The 24,766-nt window shown below is 29.3% G+C and overlaps 1 protein-coding gene and 2 long non-coding RNA genes across 3 annotated transcripts; 2 read left to right on the forward strand and 1 right to left on the reverse strand.

The window, feature by feature from the left end:
* Positions 1–3,266: 3,266 nt before the first annotated feature.
* On the reverse strand, positions 3,267–5,661 carry LOC109182877. The gene is made up of 2 exons (XR_002054456.1): positions 5,419–5,661; positions 3,267–4,016 (listed from the first exon to the last, which is right to left on the reverse strand). It is a non-coding gene; the product is annotated as an uncharacterized LOC109182877 (long non-coding RNA).
* LOC109182878 lies at positions 3,979–4,767 on the forward strand. The gene is made up of 2 exons (XR_002054457.1): positions 3,979–4,075; positions 4,496–4,767. It is a non-coding gene; the product is annotated as an uncharacterized LOC109182878 (long non-coding RNA).
* Positions 5,662–17,529: 11,868 nt separating the features above from the next.
* LOC109182647 (F-box/FBD/LRR-repeat protein At1g13570-like) lies at positions 17,530–19,295 on the forward strand. Its single transcript, XM_019332798.1, has 4 exons — positions 17,530–18,282; positions 18,360–18,536; positions 18,617–18,910; positions 19,056–19,295. The coding sequence occupies exons 1-4, from the start codon at positions 17,530–17,532 to the stop codon at positions 19,293–19,295; spliced, it is 1,464 nt and encodes a 487-aa protein (XP_019188343.1).
* The last annotated feature ends 5,471 nt before the right edge of the window (positions 19,296–24,766 follow it).

Below are 24,766 nucleotides of genomic sequence, written 5' to 3' on the forward strand. Positions count from 1 at the left end.
TTCGTATTGCATTAAATATAGTTTCTTTTATTTTTATTTTGGTGTTCAATTTAACCTACTTCATTTAAGTACCCATTGTACATATAGTTGGGTGAAGTTCATATTTGAAAAAAAAAAAAAAATCTTCAAAGAAATTCTTTTAGTTGTTACTTTGTCTAGAAATGTGTTTTTAGTTGTTACTTTGTCTAGAAATGTGTTTCAAATTTGTTGGCCAGAAACAATTTTATGAACGTAGTTTAGTCTTTAGATAATAAATATTGTTATATTTATAGAGAGAATTTTTTTTGGACATCGTAATACAATAAAGTTTTTTTTTTCTATTCACTTGAAGGAGTAAATTGTTTGTTTTTTTAACGGTCAACACACTAAGTGGTAGGCCAGGGGTCCATTCACATTGATGGAAATGGAACCCCCAATCTCAAGCTTAAGGGACAAGGTGCTGAACCACCACGCCAACTATGTTGGTTATATGCGTCTATGCATTATTTGCTCCTTTAAAATGATTAGATGAAATCTATCCTATATATAATAAAGCCATATGGTCTTGTGAAAATTAAATAGTGATAATCAACATTTAATTTTCACAAGACCATAATACTATTGTTAATTATAATAACAATAACAATAATAATAATAATTGCAATAATAATAATGATAATAATTTCCAATGACAGTTTCTTTTATATATATATATATATATTTCAATTTCTACTGGCAAATTATTGTGTGAACGATGGTCCACATAATTGTATGGATCATGAATATCAAATACATTTTTAATATATTAAAAATACATTATTTTTATATACATACATATATAATGTACCCTTAGTATATTTAAAATATACTTTTTTATTGCATGCAACCCCAAAGTTCATAAATTTGAAATTAATATATGGCATAGCTAGGCGGCCTAATATTTAAGATTATTTGATGTGCATATTGAGGACTACGGAGACAAAGATGCGTTATTCGTGGATTCATCGGATACTATCCAACAACACTCTCCAACTTATTGACGTGAAGTAGGCTTAGTAACATTAAGATTATATTCTCGAATTATTAGTCAGGGCTGGCCCAGAGGGGAGGGCAGAATGGGCACCCGCCCTGGGCCCAACTGTTGGGAGGGCCCCTAACTTTGTTTTTAGAATTTTTTTTTGATAAATTTAAAACAAATGTTTAATTGCATATGGAAATATTTGAATCCATTACTTCAACATTATTTATTAATTTTTAAATCTATTTAAAAATTACGACCATTTGATATATTTATCTTAGTTAATAGATATATATTAGTAAATGTTGAATTAATTTATGATTAGACTTCATATAGGGTCCCAAAGTTTGAATGGGCACTACTCCAAGACTATTATACAATTTTTTTTTAATATAAAAAATTATATATTTACAAAAATTCAAAATTATCATTTTGTTATTTTCAATTAACCCATACAACCTTTTATAAGACTTTTATACCATAAACTAGGGTGCACCTTACAAGGTGGATCCTGGTCCTAAACGACGTATAAATCAGACCCGGATTTTGGGTTGTGCAAGCTGGGCTACCGCACAGGGCCCCAAATTTTAGAGGGGTCCCAAATTTTAGAAGCTCAATATTTTATTTTTACCTAGTTAGTTTAGAAATAAAAATTAAAAGTTTTTAATTAAACTTAAAAGACTTTATAAAGAAATGGTAGGAACATGTATTTATTGTATTTTAACTTTGAGGTCTAAGGTTCAAAACTTGTGCACACTATTATTATTATTCCATAATATATCTATCTTTACTTGTGCGTTGCACGGAAAAGATTTGTTATAATCTTAAAATTATAACAACGAATATTATATAGTGCAATTGATGAAATAGGTTGTATCGATTATGTTTTTTTTTTTTATGTTATCCTTGCTTGAATTCGAGCAAATAATTACCCAATTATCCGTGCGATGTGCGTGCAGTGTGCGTGCGATGCACGAATAATTTTGTTGTTGTTATATATTTAGATAATAAAATTACGGTATTAATTTTATAGATTTTAATTTTGGTAGGGCCTTATTTATTTATCTGAACAGGACAACAAAAATCTAAAAACCGGCCCTGGTATAAATTATATATATTTAGTATTAGAATTGCGAACTTCTAGAATATAAATTGTGTTTATAAGTCAAAACACATAACAACTATAGAAGGAAATTTGTGAATAAAATACAAGGTTATCAAATCGTAATATGTTAATATTGTGTGATTGTAGTATTCGACAAAAATTTGTGAATACAAAATAAGATAATAAAGTACATATATATTAACATTATGTGTTCGTACTTCGTAGTATAAAAATTGTGAATTTTTAAAATGTAAATTGTGATCATTTGGACCCAGGTCTACCTTACAAGATAGATCTGAGCTGAGTCTACAAAATAATTTACTATCTTTTAACTTTATATATTAAGGGCCCTTATTTTTGTTTCGCCCTGGGCCTATAAAATGATAGGACCGGCCCTGTTATTAGTTCTCATCTTTTATTGATTACACACTTAATTCGATAGTATTTGGAAGAAAAAATCAATGTTCGAACTAAGATTGTGATTTTGATCTTTAAAGGTCAGTTGTATATTGCTACATCTAGAGTTAGAAATCTAAAAGGTCTAAAAATTTTGATCCGTGGTGACTCTAAAATTGTAATTCAATTACTATTGTAGTTTACTAAGTTCTAAAAAATTTGTAATATTAAATGCTATGTACTAAATTTTTAATATAGTTTAAGATTTGTAGTAATCACCCACCTTAAATATTATTTTAATTGTAAATATATTTATGTTCATAATTTTATCACAGGAATTCACACATAATAATTATTAAATAACAAAAATGTTATATATGAATAAACTTCACATAGGGTATATTTTTATAACATATTTTCCGTGCATTGCACGAGACAAATACTAGTTTGTATAAATACCATAGAATATATACACTGTAATAAAGGTCTGTATTTAGCTAATTTGAATACACAATGTTCTTGATTGGTTTGATTTCAAAATAATAATAATAATAATAATAATAATAATAAATAATAATAATAATCTATCTATCTATACATATATAAAAGCCACTAAATTTCAGCCAATCAGAAGGCTTCATTTTCCCGCCCAACTCAAACGATGGCGTTTTTGTTTTTTTTTTTTTAATCTTAGGGGCTAAGTTTTAGAACTTTCTGCTGTCTCCTATTTTTTCGCTGATTTGTTGACTTTTCTGCCAAGGTAACGTGTGGATGCTGATTCTTGGGAACAGGGCTTTGCTTATATATACACGTTATATGTACACACATTTGCTTATATATACACGTTATATAGGGTGCTATGGATTCTCATGCTTTGAGCAAGATGGTTGGCTTGCTCTCCCTCTTTTTTTCTCCTCCGCTCCTTTGTTCCTTCTTGGTGGGCTTTTTCCGGCGAGTCTATCCAGTTTGGATTCCTTGCTTGGAAATGGTGCCTAGGCTCATGGTTGCTGCTGTGGCAGTAATGTAGGTTGGACATTCTAAGTCCATGCACACATGCTGGAGCCGTGGTTGTCTGCTCAGGCATATGAGTCCCCTCCGACGTGAGACACACCATATTTAGGACGTTCTCCTTTTTGGACTCTTTTTGAACTAAATCCGTGCCTGGAGTTTGGACTGATATGGAGTTGGTTAATGGAGGCTTTTGTTCCACCATTTCACTCCGTTGTCTGCGATTTTTCCGACTGGTTTGGTTGGTCTTGGGTCCGTGGATTAGGGTGTAAGCAGAGGGGATGTTCTCTGCTTCTGGTCTGGCCCTGGCTTCCCACTCCGGTGTCATTTGCTTTGATGGTGGCTTGGTTGGTCTGTCTGGAATCAAGGATTCTGGTTCTGATGTTCTTTTGGTGGTCTATTTTTCCGGCAAACAACAAGCTTGATGGTGTTCCCCTTTTTTCAGATGCTTTCATTCTCACATTGACCGACGGAGAGCCCACCAACAATTAGTGAATACATATGAGGTTTCTGAAACAAAAACAAAAGGCCCAATCAAGATCAGAGGATGTGTATTTCACAATGCAAAGGTAAATAAAGAAATTTAGTAATTTTCAGTATTATTTGTGTTATATAATAATGTATAATGTTTTTGTTTGTCACAAACCAAAAACCTTGCTTATTATCCATAAGCATATACCTACAGAAAATGCTGAGAAATATGAAATCAATTCAAAAAGGAGAAGATTTATGGACTGAATAATTTCTTATGTATTAGGAACTACTTAAAATACAAAACAAGCAATCAGCTATATGGACAAGTTTAAGCATGCTACCATTGTCAACTGAAAAAAAAAAAATTATTTGAACTGAAAAAAATATATTTTCTAATTACAGGCTGCTTTTAAATGTTTTTTTTTTACAGTCACAAATAGCTTAAGTGCATTATGTGGGATGATAATGTTGACAAGGCTATATGTTCATATATCACTCTTCCTTTACTATCACAGATTATCAACATCTAATATAAACTACATCAAAGCAATATGAGGAAGCTAAAAGGATCATTTATCATTGGTGGCAAAAGAAAGCAAGCAGAGGAAGATTAATGTTAGTATTTGAAACGTACCTGTCATTGTCTCATAAAATATTTTAAAACAGAATTCTTACTTGCATTACCAGTAGTTATTTACGTTGTAGATAGATAATGTTTGAATGTATTTTATATTTGAGGTAAGCAAAAAAAGAGAAAAAAAAAAAACCTACTGGCAATTTTATACTATAAATGTTTTTAAATAATATAGGACATAAATTTGGTGGTTCTTAAAATTCAAATCCAATTTTCACATAAATATTGTATTTTAAAGCTTTAAAATTTTCCAGTGTTAATTTATTTTGTACATAACACTTTATATATTAAATAATAACCAGAAAATTAATTTCCTTTTTAAAAAAAGAAATCTTTCAAATTAAACAAATATCAAATAATTTAACAGCAATTTATTATACCACTTACAAATATCAAATTTTCTTTATAATAATATTATAGATACATTAAATAAATATGTATAGTGTTAATTTTACATTTCGATAGTAAGATTTAATTAATTTAGAATCGTAACACATTACACGGTTATTTGAATATTTAAATTGCCATATAATCTTTAAATAATTCAAGTGTAACAAAGATAATTTTCTTTTTAATTATTAAAATTTATTACTTGAAAAAATATGTATGTATGCATTCAAGCATAAAAATCTAACAATCTTATGCATGCAAGTGAATCGAACAGCATACATATTTCAAATGCCAAAAAATTTAATTTAATTTCATATTATTATCTAACCTTACAAAAAACGATGTAATGTGTATAGTAATCAAAAATTTTAGATCGAAAAAAAAAAAAAAGAAATGAAAGATTACAAGGATTACCTTTGATTCTGTTTGAAATCTTGATTTTGAACTTTCGCAATTTACGGTCTCTTCGTCCAAAAACAGTACTGATTTCCGCCTCAAACGCATGTAAGAACAAAAACACTTAACTATTGTGTAATTTTTGGAGTTTTGTGGATTATTTGGGAAGTATAAGGACGATTTAGGGTTTGATTTTGGAAGGATCGAGCGAAATTGCTAGAAAACCAAGTAGAGAGCGTAGAGAGATCGGACAGAGCTGCTAGCGAGAAATTAGGGTAACAACGGGTTTCTTTACATTTATACTTGATCCATGGGCCGGATTTTTTTTGGGCTTCAGAAATATTAGTTGGGCTGCTAGGTCTGAAAAACTAAATAACTAATATATAATATATCATTCCAAAGGTTGAACCCCAACCCTAAGGGCCCCCCACACCCCGGCCCGACAGGGTCTTTGGGAGGATGTAAATCATGGTGACTCAACTGAACATGAACCATAGAGGCTAGACCGGTGCTCACTGCGCACAAGAAGCCCCCCTCACTTTGATAGGTTGCTCCCACACTACCGCTGGTGAGACTCGATCCCTGGTCATCATTCCAAAGTTTCACCTCCATGACCAGTTGAGCTACCCATGCGGGCATCTAATATATATATATATATATATATATATATATATATATATATATATATATATATATATATATATATATATATATATATATATATATATATATATGGCAAATTATGTTGTGCATCCGTATGCACCCTGCATGGTGCATACAGATGTAAAAACGACGTCGTTTTAATAAAACGCGCGTCTCCCCTTAAAAAAAATCAGGTTCGATTTCCAGCAACAACATATAAATTAAAATTCCATAATCGATAAACTATAATTTCAGAATCTGATCTATGTACTAAAAATTTCAGAATGAATGAACTAAAATTTCATAATCTATGAACTAAAATTTCAGAATCGATGAACTACAATTCCAGAATCGATGAACTATAATTCCATAATCAATGAACTATAATTCCATAATCTATGAACTAAAATTCCAGAATGAATGAACAATATAATGTTGTTGCTGAGAATCGAACCTGATTTTTTTTAAAGGGGAGACGCGCGTTTTTTAATAAAACGACGTCGTTTTGACATCCGTATGCACTATGCACCATGCATGGTGCATACGGATGCACAGCATAACTATCATATATATATATATATATATATATATATATATATATATATATATATATATATATACACACACACCCACACACTAATTTAAATAAATATTTCAAATATATTAAATTCCAGGTTAAGGGTAATTATTATTATTATTGTTTTGGTATTAATGTTTTAATTGGGTTTTTTAGAATTTAATATGATAAATAACATTTCTCAAAATGTAATATTTTTTACGATAGGATAAATAAAATTTTTTTAAAAAATAATAAATTACAGAACGGTCTTAAATTACTTATTTGCAACGACAATGTAGAATATGATTTTCAATGTCAAATGTTGTATATAAAGACGTGTTTAATAATAATAATAATATATCAAATTTTGTATTTTATTATTTTTTGTTACATAGATATTTATATATTAATACCAAAAAAAATCATGTTTGTAAAAAATCAACAAATACATATGTTATGTCGTGATTTTATACACATATAACACCAACATTTTTCAACAATCATTATACTTTTGAGTTCTTTTATGTTTACTTATCATAAAAAAATAGAAAGTCCAATTCAAATAAAAATAATAATAAAGATTTGATCTTAAGGTTTAAGATATGATTTATATATATATATATATATATATATATATATATATATATATATATATATATACACACACACACACACTTTGTCCGTGCATCGCACGGGTGGATAACTAGTAATAATAATAATAATAATAATAATAATAATAATTATTATTATTATTATTATTATTATATACACGGCATGACCAGCAGCGTGACACCTGACCATCTGAAAGCTAGCCAAAGTGTCACTTGTTTTCTCTTCTCCTTCGCTCTGATGCTCCGTTGGTCGTTGTTATCATTGTGCTCTTCCATTTGTGAACCACTTTGCCTTAATATCATCTTGATTTGCCTTCATTTTAAGCTCTTGTATGCCCCAATCTACATTTCCTTTCCTTAAGCCATAAACACCTGAAATATGCTTCATTCTCGCATAAACACCTAACATTCACTCAGAAATTAGTACAAACGAAGCATAATTATGGGCTAATTCAAAGCTTATCAGTACTTAAGTTGCGTCATTTTAAGCAATGATCTTTTGCACCATAAATGATTTTCCAGCTTATGGTAACCTATCAGGGAAAGACAAAAGATAGTATTAAAGCTAGAAAGGATATGGTTGAAATGGGAATACGGGAGAAGTTAGCACCACTAGAATCGGGAAAACGGACATACTTACCACCAGCTTGTCATACTTTGTCCAACAAATAAAAGAGAAAACAAGTTTGTTTTTGTGCTTGTTTAAATGGCGACAAGGTTCCTTCTGGTTATTCATCGAATATAAAAAAACTTGTGTCAATGAATGACCTTAAATTGGTTTTCATGAAGTTCCATGATTGTCATGTATTAATATAATACACCACATGTTACCTGTTGCTATTCGGGTAATGCCTTTATTCAAAAAAAAAATTATTCATTATCAATAAATTAAACAAGAAAAATAATTTCATTAGTTATATTGTCTTTATTTTTCTCCAATGTAAAAATTCTTTAATTACATTCAAATTCATCAATTGATTATATTCGCTACATTCTCCTTACAATGCCTTTATTCAAAAAAATTATTCATTATCAATAAATTAATTAAGAGAAATAATTTCATTATATTGTTTTTATTTTTCTCTAATGTAATAATTCTTTACATTCAAATTCTTTAATTGATTATATTCACTACATTGTCCGTTATCTTTTTTGGTACACTATTTTTTTAATTAAATATCAAATTTATAATACAAAATAATGTTATATATTTATTTACCAAGTATTTTATTAATACTATGAAAAAATAGAAATAAAATAATTAAGCCAATCATATTAACTACTTGGGAAATTTGTTGACAAATAGAGTACGTATTCAAATCACACAGCAAATTGAAGTGGAAAACTACCTCGCAATGTCATTGTTTGGAAATCAGCGGTTAGCAGATTGTGTAAGCAGTTAGAAAATAGCGGATTATATTAGCGAGTTTGACCAACAAATTATATTAGTAGTTGGTAAAAATATATTTGAAAAAAAAATAACTGTTTAGATTAACATATAGAATGACCTAAAGGGTATAAAAATAATAATAATAATAATAATAATAATAATAATAATAATAATTTAATAAAAAAAATAAATTAAAATAAAATAAAAATAAAACATATGGGAGCCGAACGTTCGGCTCCCCTTAATTTTGTCACTTTTCTCACATTAGTGAAAAAAGTGGCATGGAGCCTTGAGGCTCCAATAAAAGGAGCCTCAAGGCTCCAATTTATACATCAACCTTGCCCATCCGTTGATGGGCAAGCAGTAAGCCAGCTAAACTCGCTTTGGTCATTCAAGGAGTCGAAATTGTTCCACAGTAAATATTTTTTTTTTTAATATATGAGTGTTTTGGGAAAATTATTCTTCAAAATGCTAAGTGAAAACATTGTAAATTGTAATGTTTGTATTTAAAGTGGTTTGAAACAAACTATTGCTCCAAACTGCTAAATAACCAAACACTTTCTTCAGTAACATCATATTTACCAACCGTTCAAAAAATATTTTACTACCTCATCTGAATTCTTTAAATTAGAAATTTCTTTATCCATAATAATTCATTCAACAATAATGGTTGAACTAAATGAACACTGAGCAAGATACCTAAAGGACGAGTACCGATTCATTCATGGATTTTCTTTATATAAAAAAAAAAAAAACACACACACACACACACAATCGTTATTATCAAGTAAACAAGTTATGAAAATGGTACTATTCAAGAACCTTATACAAGTATAATAAATGTTAATATTTTATTCAATACTTCCACATGAAACATGTAGGGGAAAAATTATCACGGTAGAATATCAATAGGCACTTGCAAGATCAAGAGTTCATAGTACAACTAAGAATAACAGTAACCCAATAAAGGACAAACACGGAAGATCATGAATACAATGACAATGTTACTCAAAAGAGAATTAAGAATACTTAAAAAAATTGAAATTCGGCTATTTCGTTTTTTTATATTCCAATAAAGGCATGCTCTATATTCTCCAGTCTCACCTCATTAGTTTTTGAGGTTGTTCAATTTAGTGATGAACTTAATGGAATTGTCTACAAATTCCTAATCTTGAGAAGCTGAAATTCTATACATGTTTATGGATTAATAATTTTGAGATCAGAGTTCCAAAACTTGAAAGCTTGTCTATTATAAGTTGTGTACAAGCTAAGAGGTCGAATTGCGATGGTTTGCATTTCATTTGAAAGCAATTAAGACTCTTTGCTTGGGTCACTTCTTCTTGGTAAGAATCTCTACTTTCACATTCTCTTTCTTGTAAGGGTTTTGTCCGAAGGCTGATTTGCCCCTTTTTGTTTTGTTTTTTTTTTTTTTTGTTAAGGGTGAAGATTTTGTATTAGTCGCACCAATGTTCCCAATAGCAATAAATCTATAAGTAATCAAATTATATAGTTTGAATTTTGCAAGCGAAAAGCAGTTCACTATCGCTTTGCAATTGCTTAAAAATTCTCCCAACCTATGTAAATTGGAGATTATAGCATTATATTTGAGAAAATTACCGATTTGGTCCCTCGACTATGAGGATTTCACCAATTTGGTCCCCGACTATCAAAATTACTCAATTTGGTCCTCGACTATGACATTTTTACCTGATTTGGTCCTAAGTGTTATGTGCAGGTCAAACCTAAAAGGCAATTTTGAGATTTTAAAAAAGTATCTTCCTTCTTATTCTCTAAATTTAAGTCGTTTGTTTTATATAAATAGGTTATTTGTTTTCGATAGCAGTCGCAACTTCAATATGCAACCAAAGTGCAGTGAATCATCTTCATCCAACTATAAGAATCAAATGATGTTCGAAAATGGAGATGCTTATAGCTGGAATTTAAATGATGTTGGCACAAGGCATCAAATTTTTGAACATCATTCGATTATTATAGCTTGATGAAGATAATTCACGGCACTTTGGTTGCATATTGAAGCTGCGACTGCTATCGAAAACAAATAACTTATCTATATAAAACAAACGACTTAGATTTAGGGAAGAAGAAGGAAGATACTTTTTTAAAATCTCAAAATTGCCCTTTAGGTTTGACTTGCAAATAACACTTAGGACCAAATCAAGTAAAAATGTCATAGTCGAGGACCAAATTGAGTAATTTTGATAGTCGAGGACCAAATTGGTGAAATCCTCATAGTCGAGGGACCAAATCGGTAATTTTCTCCATTATATTTGGTAAGAAATTGATCATATGGAGTATATATTTTCTTAATTTCCCTATGCATGTACTTGCTTTTCATTTCTTATTTGAGTTGTAGACATATTTATCTGGATGGCATACGACTTTCAGAGGATTACGGTTGTATTATTGATCAAGATCTAAAGATGCTTCACACACGGAAGATTGAATGATTTATGGGATATAAAGTGCAAATGTTTTTTGTGAATAATAATTAAGTATTCTTTAATATATACATCAAATACAGAGTTTTAGTATAATTACAATACTAAAAAAGATGAAGATGTGTAATGGAAATTATAGAAAATAAAGAAGTTGATTATATGGTGACAGATTACGAATTTTAGGGGAGAAAGGATGGAGATACCATAATAATTAAGTATTCTTTATTAATTATAACTAGTATTTGCGCCCGTGCGATGCACGGAATAGATTTGTTGTAATATATTAAGAATATTTGGATCGGTATATAATTATTTAAGTTAGAACATCAAATATTATATAGTTCAATTGAATATACGGGTTGGATCATTTATGTGTTTTTATATTATCATTGTATGAATTTAAGCAAATAATTGCTCAAATTAATAGCTAATGTGTAGATGTATGCATGTAGTGTTATAACTTTGGAGATTTTTTTTATCATTGTTTAGTATTTTTTTTTTTTATAAATTATACAAATGTGTTCGTTTTCTAGCAACTCAGTTATATGAATGAATTGTTATCTTAATTCATTTGTATGGAGGATATTTTTTTTGTCTATACATATAGCAATTTTGTCATTTAAAAAATATAATATCAACGATTTTATTTACACATTGTTGAAACCTCTTTGTAGACGACATTGGTAGTAGCAACACAATCTTGTCCATCATCGTCTAGAGCTAACACCTTCAATTGATCAGGATGGGTGACTCGGTGAAAATATATAATGGTATAATATTAGTCAATTAGCGATCCTTTTATATTTTAAATAAATTAGTAATATCATATTCATTTTCAGTCAATTATTTTTTTGTATTTTTAGTCAATTAGAATATTACATGGAGTGATATTTTTACCTAATTTGTGTTCCATTTTTAATTGAGGATGTATAATATTATTATTGAAATATTTCTGTTCCATTTGTAATTTACCTTTACTATTGTTTAAAATATGCATTTACTATTTATGATGTAGAATATTATTATTGAAATATTGGCGTTCAATTTTAGTTTCCCTTCCATTTTAATTAAAATGCAATGATCTAACCATTTATTTTTTTCATATTAGTCAATTATGAATAATTTTTTATTTGCAGTCAATTATTAATATTCATTTCCTTTTAAATTTTCAATCCATTAGTAATATCATATTTATTTTCATCCAATTACTTCTCTTTTATTTTTAGTCAATTAATCAATTAGCAAACTAAAATATCAAATGCAATGATATTTTTACTAAATTTTCGTTTCATTTTTAATTGATGATTTAGAATATTATTATTGAAATATTTTCATTTCATTTTTAATTTTCGCTACATTTTTAATTTACCTTTACTATTGTTTAAAATATGTCTTTAGTATTGATGATGTAGAATATTATTATTGAAGTATTTCCTTTTCATTTTTAATTTACCTTTACTTGATAGTGTAGAATATTATTATTGAAATATTTCCATTCTATTGTTTAAAATTGTGTAAAATTTATGACATACTTGTGATTTGATGTATTATACTGTGTAATATTATTGTGAAAAATTAAAATGCAATGATCTGACCATTTTTTTTTCTATTTTAGTCAATTATGAATTTTTTCTTATTTTCAAACAATTGTTAATATTCATTTCCTTTTTCAATTAACCTAATGTTTGTTGCCAAGCACCTTGTGCTCAGATGGCATGTAGTGACCTCTCTTATGTGGGAAGTCATGAGATTGAGCCTTAGTGAATGTGTTGGTTGAGAAAATATGTTTGAACAGATACTTATTTTTTTTTTTTTTAAATGAACAGATACTTATTTATTTACCTAATTTTCATTCCATTTTTAATTGATAATATAGTACTTATTTATTTACCTAATTTTCATTCCATTTTTAATTGATAATATAGAATATTATTGTGAAATATTTTTGTTCTTTTTTTTTCATCCTTTTTTTTTTTTTAATTTACCTTTACTATTTACTATTGTTTGGGCGATAAATCAAGTAAATAGAATTTTGTTTTTAATTATATTATAAATTTTTTTTCTTTTTCTATTGTTTGGGTGTGAAAGTAAGGAAGAAGGATTTTCTTTTTAATAATGGTATAGATTCAGAATCTTTTTATATTTTCCTATTTAACTTATTATTATTAGTATTAATCAGTGACTTTCGTTTCTTTTTCTATTTTTAGTGAATTAAGGATCCTTTTATATTTTTCTATTTTAATGTTAACTTTTAATTTTACTGATTATTATTAGTATTAATTATTCAGTGAATTTCATTTCATTTTCTATTTTTCGTAAATTATGAATCTTTTTTTTTTCAATTTTTTTTTTGTAGGATTGCTTTTACTGTTATTTTTATTATGACCCCTTTTTAAAAAAAAAAATTCTTTCATTTTCATTGAATTAAGAATCCTTTTTTATTTTCAATTTTACTGATTATTATTAGTATTAGTCGGTAAATTTCGTTTATTTTTCCATTTTTAGTGAAGTAAGGATCTTTTTTTTTCTTTATATTTTACTGCTAATTTTCTGACTGATTATTATTACTATTAATTAATTAGTGAATTCCATTTCCTTTTCTATTTCTCGTGAATTAAGAAACTTTTTTTATTATTCTTATTTTTGGTAGAATTTTCTTTTTTTACTGTTATCCTTATTATGGCCCCTTTTTTTTCACACCCTTACGTTTCTTTTTTCCATTTTCATTGAATTAAGACTCATTTTTTATTTTCCTATTTTACCAATTATTATTAGTCATAATCAGTAAATTCCGTTTATATTTTCATTTTTAGTGAATTAATCATCTTTTTTTACTGATTATTGTTAGTTTTAATTAATTAGTGAATCCCGTTTCCTTTTCTATTTTTTGTGAATTAAGGATCTTTTTTTCTATTTTACTACTAACTTTTTTACTAATTATTATTAGTATTATTAATTGGTAATTTTTTTTATTATTTGGGCGGGTAAGTAAGAAATGGGGGTTTTGTTTTTAAGAATAATATAGAATTTTAGTGAGTTAAGGATCCTTTTTATAGAATTCTCTTTCAATATTTAAATACATTAGCATAGTAATTACACGAAAGAAGGAAAGAAAAATTATTAGAATAATAGTATTTTCACCCGTTCGATGCACAGAATGAATTTGTGGTAATATATTAAGAATATTTGGATCAATATATAATTATTTAAATTAGAACATCAAATATTATATAGTGCAATTGAACATATGGTTTGGATTATCTATGTGTTTTGATGTTATCATTGCTTAAATTTGAGCAAATGATTGCTCAAATTAATAGCTAATGTGTAGATGTACGCATGCGGTGCTGTAATTTTGGAAATTTTATTTATCATTGTTTAGTATTTTTTTTTTTTATAAATTAGTCAAATGTGCTCATTCTCAAGCAACTCAGTTATAGGAATGAATTACTATCTTAATTCATTTGTATGGAAGATATATATTTTTTGTCTAGATATATAGCAAATTTGTCATTTTAAAAAAATATCAACGATTGTATGTACAAATTATTGAAACATCTTTCGACATTGGTAGTAGCAACACAATCTTGTCCATCATCGTCTATAGCTAACACCTTCAGCCCATCATGATGGGTGACTCGAGTCAAAATATATAATGGTAGAATATTAGTCAATTAGGGATTTTTTTTATATTTTAAGTTAGTTTGTAATATCATATTCATTTTCAGCCAATTATTCTTTTTTATTTTTAATCAATTAGTCAATTAGAATATCATATGCAATGATATTTTTACCTAATTTTCGTTCGAGTTTTAACTGATTATGTATAATATAATTATTGAAATATTTCCGTTGCATTTTTAATTTAACTTTATTATTGTTTAAAATATGCCTTTATTATCTATGACGTAGAATATTATTGTTGAAATATTTCCGTCAAATTTTAATTTCCATCAATTTTTAATTAAAATGCAATGATCTAACCATTTATTTTTTTCATATTAGTTAATTATAGATCATTTTTTTATTTGCAGTCAACTATTAATATTCATTTCATTTTATATTTTCAGTTAATTAATAATATCATATTCATTTTCAGCCAATTATTCTTTTTTATTTTCAGTCAATTGGTCAATTAGAATATCAGATGTAGTGATATTTTACCCAATTTTCGTTCCATTTTTAATTGATGATGTAGAATATTATTATTAAAATATTTCCGTTTCATTTTTAATTTTCATTGCATTTTTAATTTAACTTTATTATTGATTAGAATATGCCTTTATTATTGATGATGTAGAATATTGTTATTTAAGTATTTCCTTTTCATTTTTAATTTACGTTTACTTGATGATGTAAAATATTATTATTGAAATATTTCTGTTCCATTTTTAAAATTGTGAAAGATTTATGACATAATTATGGTTTGATGTACTATATTGTGTAATATTATTGTAAAAAATTAAAATGTAATAATTTGACCATTTCCCTTTTCCATTTTAGTCAATTATGGATCATTTTTTATTTTTAGTCAATTATAAATATTTATTCCTTTTTCAATTAACCTAATTTATGTTCCTTTTTTCATTTTAAATTTTCAGTCAATTATTAATATTAAGTTATTTTTTCAATTTACCTAATTTCCATTCCATTTTTAACGGATGATGTAGAATATTATTGTGAAATATTTATGTTCTTTTTTTCCATTCTTTTTTTAAAATTTACCTTTACTATTTACTATTGTTTGGGTGGGAAATCAAGTAAATAGGATTTTGTTTTTAATTATAGTATAGATTGTCTCATTTACGAATTGGTTCAATAAATCATAAATATTATCAATTGTTTGGTCACAAAATAAGCTTTATCTAATTATATCTATATTAAATTATATATATATATATATATATATATATATATATATATATATATATATATATATATATATATATATATAATTTAATAAATTAGAAATTATAAAATAAAAAATGATTAAATTGTGTAAAGTATATCCGGGAATATTACGGATTATTTGCTTAAGAGGAATTACTTACTGAAAAAAATGTAGTGAATTATTTTATTAAAAGCAGCAAAAAATTGTGTATATAAATTAATAAATTAGTTGTATAAATTAAAAATGAAAAAACAGGAAATACATACTTAAAATTAGATTTCTAACTTATTTAATTTTCAGAATTTCGGAATAAATTTGTAATTTTATATAGTAAGGTAAGAATAATTCTTATGCAATATACGATTTGACAACTCAATTAATATTAAGATTTCGTGCAATGAACATGTATATCATCTTATGTACTCATTTGAACGGTAATTTATTTTTATACAGTAATTATGCATAATAAATTAATATTATGCTAATTAATAACTAATAAAATTTATTATTAATTTGACCATTATAATTAGTCTGGATGATAAAAAACATATATGAATTGGTTCAATAAATCGTAAATATTATCAATTGTTTGGTTAGAAAATAATCATTATCAAATTAAAATTGATTAATTTGACAAATTATACTTAAGATAAATATTACAGATTATTTACTTATATAAAACTTTAATTGAATTATTATTTTATATTTTATAATAAGGAGTGAATATATATATATATATATATATATATATATATATATATACCATATTGGTTATTGGTTATATACCATATTATGGATTTACGTCCATATGAGAATATGAAAAGAATAAATGTACAACCTAATTAATACTACGTATTACATAATATCATACCTAATATTACTATACATAATACCATACGTAATTATTATTTTTAATACCATGCATACAATTACCACACATACTTGGTAAGAAATTGATCATATGGAGTATATATTTTCTTAATTTCCCTATGCATGTACTTGCTTTTCATTTCTTATTTGAGTTGTAGACATATTTATCTGGATGGCATACGACTTTCAGAGGATTACGGTTGTATTATTGATCAAGATCTAAAGATGCTTCACACACGGAAGATTGAATGATTTATGGGATATAAAGTGCAAATGTTTTTTGTGAATAATAATTAAGTATTCTTTAATATATACATCAAATACAGAGTTTTAGTATAATTACAATACTAAAAAAGATGAAGATGTGTAATGGAAATTATAGAAAATAAAGAAGTTGATTATATGGTGACAGATTACGAATTTTAGGGGAGAAAGGATGGAGATACCATAATAATTAAGTATTCTTTATTAATTATAATTATATTTTAAGTAGAAATCACATCTCATTAAATAACTATCCTAAAAGTACTCCGTAATAATCTTGATCTCTCCAAATAATTGAAATAATTAGCTCGTGTCTCTCTATTCCGTCAATTGCATAGCCTCTCGCCCTCTCCTTCTCCCTCCTCTGCTCGCCCCTTTCTCTGATCTCCCTCTCTCATCGCCCACTAGAAGGTTAAATTCTAAACTTTCACCTTCTATCTCAAATGGCTACAAAGTGCAACTCAAGTAGGGATGTAATAAGTGAACTGCCAGCAGAGATTAAGGAAAGAATTTTGGAGAGGTTACCCACTCGAGACGCTGCAAGAACTGCTATACTCTCGACTGGGTGGAGGGATGTTTGGTTGGGGCTGGGGCGGATTGTGGTTGATTCAGACTTGTTACAGTGTGTCCAAAGACGCCAAGGTGATAAAACCATAGCTTTTGTGAACATGATAAATGTCATTCTCTTGCGTCAAGCTGGACCTGTTAAGAAATTTACTCTATGCATTTACTTATCAAGTCTTCAGCTGCAACAGTCTGATTTCGATCGATGGTTTCTATTTCTATCAAGAAATGGTATTCAGGAACTTAAAATCTTCCTAGCTGATTGGGGCCGCCATGAATATAAATATAAGTTGCCATATTGTATACTCACGTGCCCGACAATTAAGAAATTAAAATTGGGCTATTTCGTTTTTTATTTGCCAATAAAGGCCTGTTCTATATTCTCCGGTCTCACCTCATTAGTTTTCGAGGGTGTTAAATTTAGTGATGAACTTAATGGAATTGTCTACAAAATTCCTAATCTTGAGAAGCTGGAATTTGATTGTTTTTGTTTTGGGATTAGTAATTTTAAGATTAGAGTTCCAAAACTTGAAAGCTTGTCTATTACTAGTTGTATAGGAGCGGCCGAATTGAGATGGTTTGCATTTCATTTGAAAGCAATTAAGACTCTTTGCTTGGGTCACTTCTTGTTGGTAAGAATCTCTACTTTCACATTCTTTATTTTTCTTGTAAAGGTTTTGTCCCAAGGCTGATTTGTTTTTTATTTATTTTTTTTAAGCTTGAAGATTTTGTATTAGCCCCACTGATGTTCCCAACTGCAATAAATCTACAAGTAATCAAGCTATATAGTTTGAATTTTGCTAGAGAAAAGCAGTTCACTGTCGCTTTGCAATTGCTTAAAAATTCCCCCAACCTATGTGAACTGGAGATTATAGCATCATATTCGGTACGAAATCAATATTATGGAGTATATATTTTCTTCATTTCCTTAGTGTACTTGCTTTTCATTTCTTGTTTGAGTTGTAGACATATTTATTTGATGACACAAGACTTCCGGAGGATCACGGTTATATTATTGATCAAGATCTAAAGATGCTCCACACACTAAAGATTGAATCATTTAGGGGATCCAAAGTGCAAATGTATTTTGTGAAAATGTTACTCTCTAAATGCCCTGCCTTAGAGAAAGTTGTTATTCAAGGATCAGATGATCTCAATCCTTCCGCGGCTCTCAAAATTTCAAAAGAGTTGTTGCGCTTTCCTCGTGCATCTCCAAAAGCACAAGTTGTCTACATGGACTATAACTTTCGGTATAAAGTGGTTGGCTTCCCAGAGTTTAGGAATTGAGTATAGTGCAACTCCAATTGCATGTTTAATAATGTTCATGACTCCCCATGAGGTAAGTGGATATTATAGAAGGTTGTATGTTATTACTTGGTGTTTGGTCTATATGATATATTCATAGATATCTATACTGGTGATGTTAGGGATTTCTTTGCTTGTACGAAGTGGTGGTTTTGCCTTTGTTGATATCTTGAAATCTGAAGTTTTAGAAGACACTAATTTTGTAGATTGGAAACAAAAGGTTGATATGTTGCTATCATTTTATGGTTATAAAGACATTATTTGTGTTGATAAACCTCCTAAAATGCCTAAGGGAGTAACTGATGATCTTGCTGTGAAGGCCAATATGAACAAGAATTAAGTGTTTATAATTCTTGGAAGTGACTAATGATATATCTCAGTCATATGTGCTTTGTGGTATAGCTAAATCTCTTCAAGAGAGATTGCAAATTTTTGAAACGGGAGCGGAATTAGAAAATTGTGAATCCATGTGAGTTATTACTTCTTGAGTCTTGTTCGCAATACATTGAACCTTTTAGTTGGTGAGGAGGGTCGTTATATCATGGATCGCGGTTAAAACGGCGTCGTTTCTTTAAGTAAAGAAACGGTGTGCCGTTAGTGTTAACAGAGCACACATTTTTTTGTATGTTAATTACGAACTGACACCACAGTATATTTAAATCGACACTGCCTCACGTATTATTTTTATATTATCAAATGAAACTGCAGTTATATCAAAACGATACTGTAGTTGTGGTGAAATGAAACTGCAGTATATATAAAATAAACTGAATAACATTTCACATATTTGAGTGTATATTGTACAATGAAGCTGTAATTATATCAAAAATAATCATGTAGTTGTGTTTTAATAAAACTATAGTGTAGGCGTAGATTGTATGAGTATCTCCCTTCCTTTGTAATAAAAAAATAAAACTATAGTGTATATAATGTTGGTGATAATGAACCAAAATCGATTTAATATCCCTGAAATAATATTTATATATATACACACGAAATATATAAAATATTATTGGATATATATATATATATATATGTATCCGAAATATATATATATATATATATATATATATATATATATATATATATATATTATATATATATATATATATATATATATATAACGGATCCAAAGGTTATATATACATATATATCTTTGAAAAAGATATACCAATATATATTAACCAAAAATGGAACTTATAATCCTCTTGATTATAATTCTGATCCAACAAGAAAGAAGCAAGGATTTTTGCTTAGAGCATAATCCAAAAACAAGAAAGAATGGGAGGAAGAAAGATTAGTACGAGTTAGGCGAGGTGCCTTTCTTTGCTAGGTTTCCTAGGATAAAACGTACAACGGTTCGACGTTTGAGCACCCAAACGAACGAACCCGGCGAACGAGAGTGTTAACACCCCTTTCATTGACGAAGTATGGCATAACTTAGCTCGCAAGGCCAGCCAATTTTCGGACGACATTCGTGCCCGCGCACACGAGATCGGGCTTGAATCAAGCCTTTCCTATCTGTATATATATGTATAACCTTTGGAAAGGGGGGTCAAATCTTCTTTCCAAACCAATGTGGGACAAAATCTCACTTTTTTCCTTCATTTTCCAACTCAAATGGGTCTACTTTGAGAATCAATATATCTCATTCACCCATTATTCGTTTTGAGCGTACAATATATCAATCTCTTCGTCTCACTACGAAGAATCCGAATCCACTTTGACCCGACCCAAATCGGAAGTGGACCCTACTAATAATTGTACCACAAAATAGCCACTTAAAATGTCTTTTTAATGCTATTTTTCCAACATATAAAATAAAATTAAATAACATTTTCACATATTTGATTCTATAAATATCGAATGAAACTGTAATTATATCGAAATGAAACTGTAGTTGTGTTGAACTGAAACTGCAGTGTATACAAAATAAAACCTAATAATAGAGGTACTTTTTGCGGAAGGGTGCGGAACAGCGGGAAACTGATGCCGTTTCTTTTCATTAAACAAAACGACGTCGTTTTGATGCGCGGTACATAATTGATTATACATCGCGATGCACGATATAATTTGTCGTGTCTCAAGTGCTAATGTCCATGTTTCTAATGATTTACAAGGGTCCAAGGAATCGAAATAAGGAAGATTGAGAGTGGGAAGAGTTTTATCTATGTGGGAAATGATGATAGAGCCCAAGTAGGAGTAGGGACATATCACTTGAAGTTACATAATAATAATTTCTTTGATTGCCTCACATTGCATGAGAAGAAATCTTTTGCCTGTCTCATGTTTGGAGAAACTTGGGTTTATGTTTTATTTTGGTAGTGGAAAGTTTGTGATGTACAAGGATGATGAAATAATTTCAAGGGGTTTCCACAATTCTGATATGTATCAAGTTCTTTTATATGGTAATATTGTTTGTGATATTGCTAGTTCTTCATTTGTTTATTCAAATCATATGTTTTTATGGCATCTTCATCTTGATAAGAACTGAATTTGTAAACTTGTTAAAATGGCTTAGCTTGCTTAGTGATGTTGTTTTACTTGAATTACCTACTTGTGAGAGTTGTATATATGGAAAAATGACAAGGCTTCCTTTCCCCTCAATTGCCCAAAAAAGTGATACAACTCTTGGTATTGTACATTCTGATGTGTGGCCCCAGCCATGAGTGTTAACACCCTTTTCATTGACGACTTTTCTAGATTCGGGAAGATATACCTCTTGCATAAGAAAAGTGAAGCTTTAGAAATTTTTAAAACTTTTAAAGCGGGAGTAGGGAATATAATTAGCAAGCATATTAAAAATTTTCATTCAAATCGAGAGGGTGAATACCAATCTAATTTGTTTGGTGATTTTTGCCAAGAAAATGGGATTATCCATATGTTATCTTTGCCTCTTACGCCTCAACAGAATGGAGTTACAGAGAGGCGCAATAGGACCTTACTTGATATGGTTAGGTCTATGCCAGCTCTTACAAATTTGCCTACTTCCTTTTTGGGTGAAGCACTTCTAATTGTTGTTCACATTCTGAATAGGGTAGCTAAAATTCAGTCTCATATGTTCTTTTTTGCACCAGTGTTTATCAAAATCAAGGGCCTGAACCACATTAAGCAAATTAGCCACCATTTCCATATCTCTAGTCAGAGTGTTGTGATTGAAAGAGATGTTGGACTTATGAAAGTTCATTGCCTGACCAGACATTTTCTCATAGGTGGTGAGGCAATGTTTTATCTCTAAGGCTTTATATATATATATATATATATATATATATATATATATATATATATATATAGTCTGGTTCATATGCAATCAACTCTTCCCAAACGGTCGTGTGGCCTTGTGCATTTACATTGCTCGATGATGCATCCACTCTTAGTGCACCACAGGACACTCATAGGTACACCATAGATCACTCATAATTGCACCACACCCTAGCGCTAAGTACACCACCGAAATATAAATGGGGTAGGATATTACCAAAATGCCAACGCATTCCCATTAATGCACCATAGACCAACAGTTTGTGGTACAACATAGTATATTCAAAAGTGCACCACAGAGTAATCATTTGTGCACCATACCCAAACACTTAGTGCACCACCGAAATAACATGGTGCAGGAAATTATCTAAATTCCATCGCACATTTCCCATTAGTGCACCACATACCAGCACTTTGTGGTACACCATAGTTCACTCAAAAGTACACCACATAACACTCACAATCAAGTGCATCATACCCCAACGAACACATAATGCATACCCCACTATCCCCCTATGCACAAACATGAATGGAATACCCTGATTACACTACCACACAGATAAGCACACACCGTGAACCTTAAAACGCACAAAAAACCTAGACAAAATGCACCATTCATAAACCGCACACAACGTGATTCTGAAATGCACACTCCAACCCAATAACATAGCATTTAGGCAGTACAAAATACTTTTCAATGTATAAACACATTAAATGCCAACCGCATTAGGGAACCCAGCCATTGATGACGCTATTGTAAGAGAAAAGGGGGACCGTGCAAGAAAGATACGGACTGTGGTACGTAGAACGTAACCCGTAAAAGGGAACCTGCTTATGGGAATCAAACCCGGGTTATCCCAAAATTCTCCCCCACAAAGAGAGCTCATTTGTCACTTGAGCTACCCTATTGAGTTAAGAAATTAAATATATACTTTGTTAATTTTAATATGAATATTGTTAGGATATCATTTTTATTCATAATTATACCTATCTACAATAATAATACTCACCTTTACTACTACGTTTATTACAAGTTGAAAATACTCATTTTGGTTCTATTGAAAATAATCATTTTTATTTTGTATTAATTATTTAATATTTAAATAATGGTATCTGGGTTGGACTTCCATTTGGAAGGTTGTGAGTTCGAGCCTCAGTGGAGGCGTTATTGGTTCTTTGTGTTTCAGTAGGTTGAGAAAGTATATGAACAGATACTACAATGTAATAGAACCAGTAGCTTTCAAAAAAAAATTTTAATATTTAAAAATTATACTAAGTATTTACTTATTTTAGTTTTCGTGGTTGACATTTATTTAATCGTGCAATGCGCGCATTATAACTAGCATATAAAATAAACTAACAATATGACAACCATGCAAGTTGGTTATTGTTGGGCAAGGCCGATAAAGGGGATATGTCTAGTACCCAGTAGCTGGGGAATTATTGGGCAGAGGTTGGTAAAACCTCCAACGGTCAAGTCCAACACCCAATCTGTCTCAAACAATGTGATGACGGTCTATAAGTAAGAAAATAAGTTGTGCCTTCGCTACTAGCTATAGCTTTTGGCGTGAGCGGTAAGCGCTTGATCCTAACAGTTATGTTGTTAGCTTGGTAACCATAACGTTTCAAGATTGAATTGAATACTATATATATCAAATATGCGTCACACTTGTAATTTTAGAATTAATTTTAATTTTAATTTTAAATTTTAGAATTAAGTTCCAGATAAATGTTTGTGTGTTATGAAGGTTATATTAACTGATTTTATTATGAGTATAAATGCCATGTTAAATGCTATTTAATCCCTTCTCCTATATAAAGTTTGAATGTCGCAGGTGATGTTACTACAACGATAATACGCTGAAAAACCCACAGCTTTTTACTCCTCGAAACCCTACTCATCTTCTTCCTCAAATCTCTGTGTTCTAACCGTGTTCATATTCGCCTGGCTCACTTGTTTGACTGCTCAAACATTGAGTCGTAGTTTGTTTTATCTTAGAAAACCTAGGCTACAACGCTCCTAGCACCTTTGGGAGGTAGCAATTATAGGTTTTAAGGAAAGAGTGTTTCGCTTGACTTGAACTAAACCATTAATCTTTCGTTGCTTGTGCTTGTATTTTCTAGAAATAATCTTTCCGCAGGATTATTTTCGTTACAAGTATTACATTTGATCTTGACTCGACTCGTCTCGCGGACAAAGATCCGTGAGATAGTATCACATAAGTTTTTGCCATCAAATATTGTATACTGCCAACACCCTATTGGTCGAGACCGTCACACAAAATCTTCCTAGTGTTATTAACCTCTGGGGGTGTGGTTTGTGAGCTTTTATACATGAGTAAGATTTATCCAATATATATCTTATCTCAAATGGTGGTTAAAAGTTTTCCTCATTGTCCAAAAAAATGTTGCATCAAATTATGTAATTTCGTGTTGGATCTTACAATCTATTTTTTTATTTTTTTTAATTACGGGAGTATTATTATTATTATTTTCGAATTTCTGATTACCACAAAAAGGAGGAATATTTGTAGCGTGGAATTTCTTATT

The sequence above is a fragment of the Ipomoea nil genome, unplaced genomic scaffold, assembly GCF_001879475.1.
Source record: "Ipomoea nil cultivar Tokyo-kokei standard unplaced genomic scaffold, Asagao_1.1 scaffold1074, whole genome shotgun sequence".
Taxonomy (NCBI): domain Eukaryota; kingdom Viridiplantae; phylum Streptophyta; class Magnoliopsida; order Solanales; family Convolvulaceae; genus Ipomoea; species Ipomoea nil.

Coding starts and splice junctions, on each gene's coding strand:
- LOC109182647 (XM_019332798.1), top strand. CDS start 17,530: ATGGCTACAAAGTGCAACTCAAGTAGGGATGTAATAAGTGAACTGCCA. Junction 18,283..18,359: donor GCTTGGGTCACTTCTTGTTG/GTAAGAATCTCT, acceptor TTTTTATTTATT/TTTTTTAAGCTTGAAGATTT. Junction 18,537..18,616: donor AGATTATAGCATCATATTCG/GTACGAAATCAA, acceptor TTTGAGTTGTAG/ACATATTTATTTGATGACAC.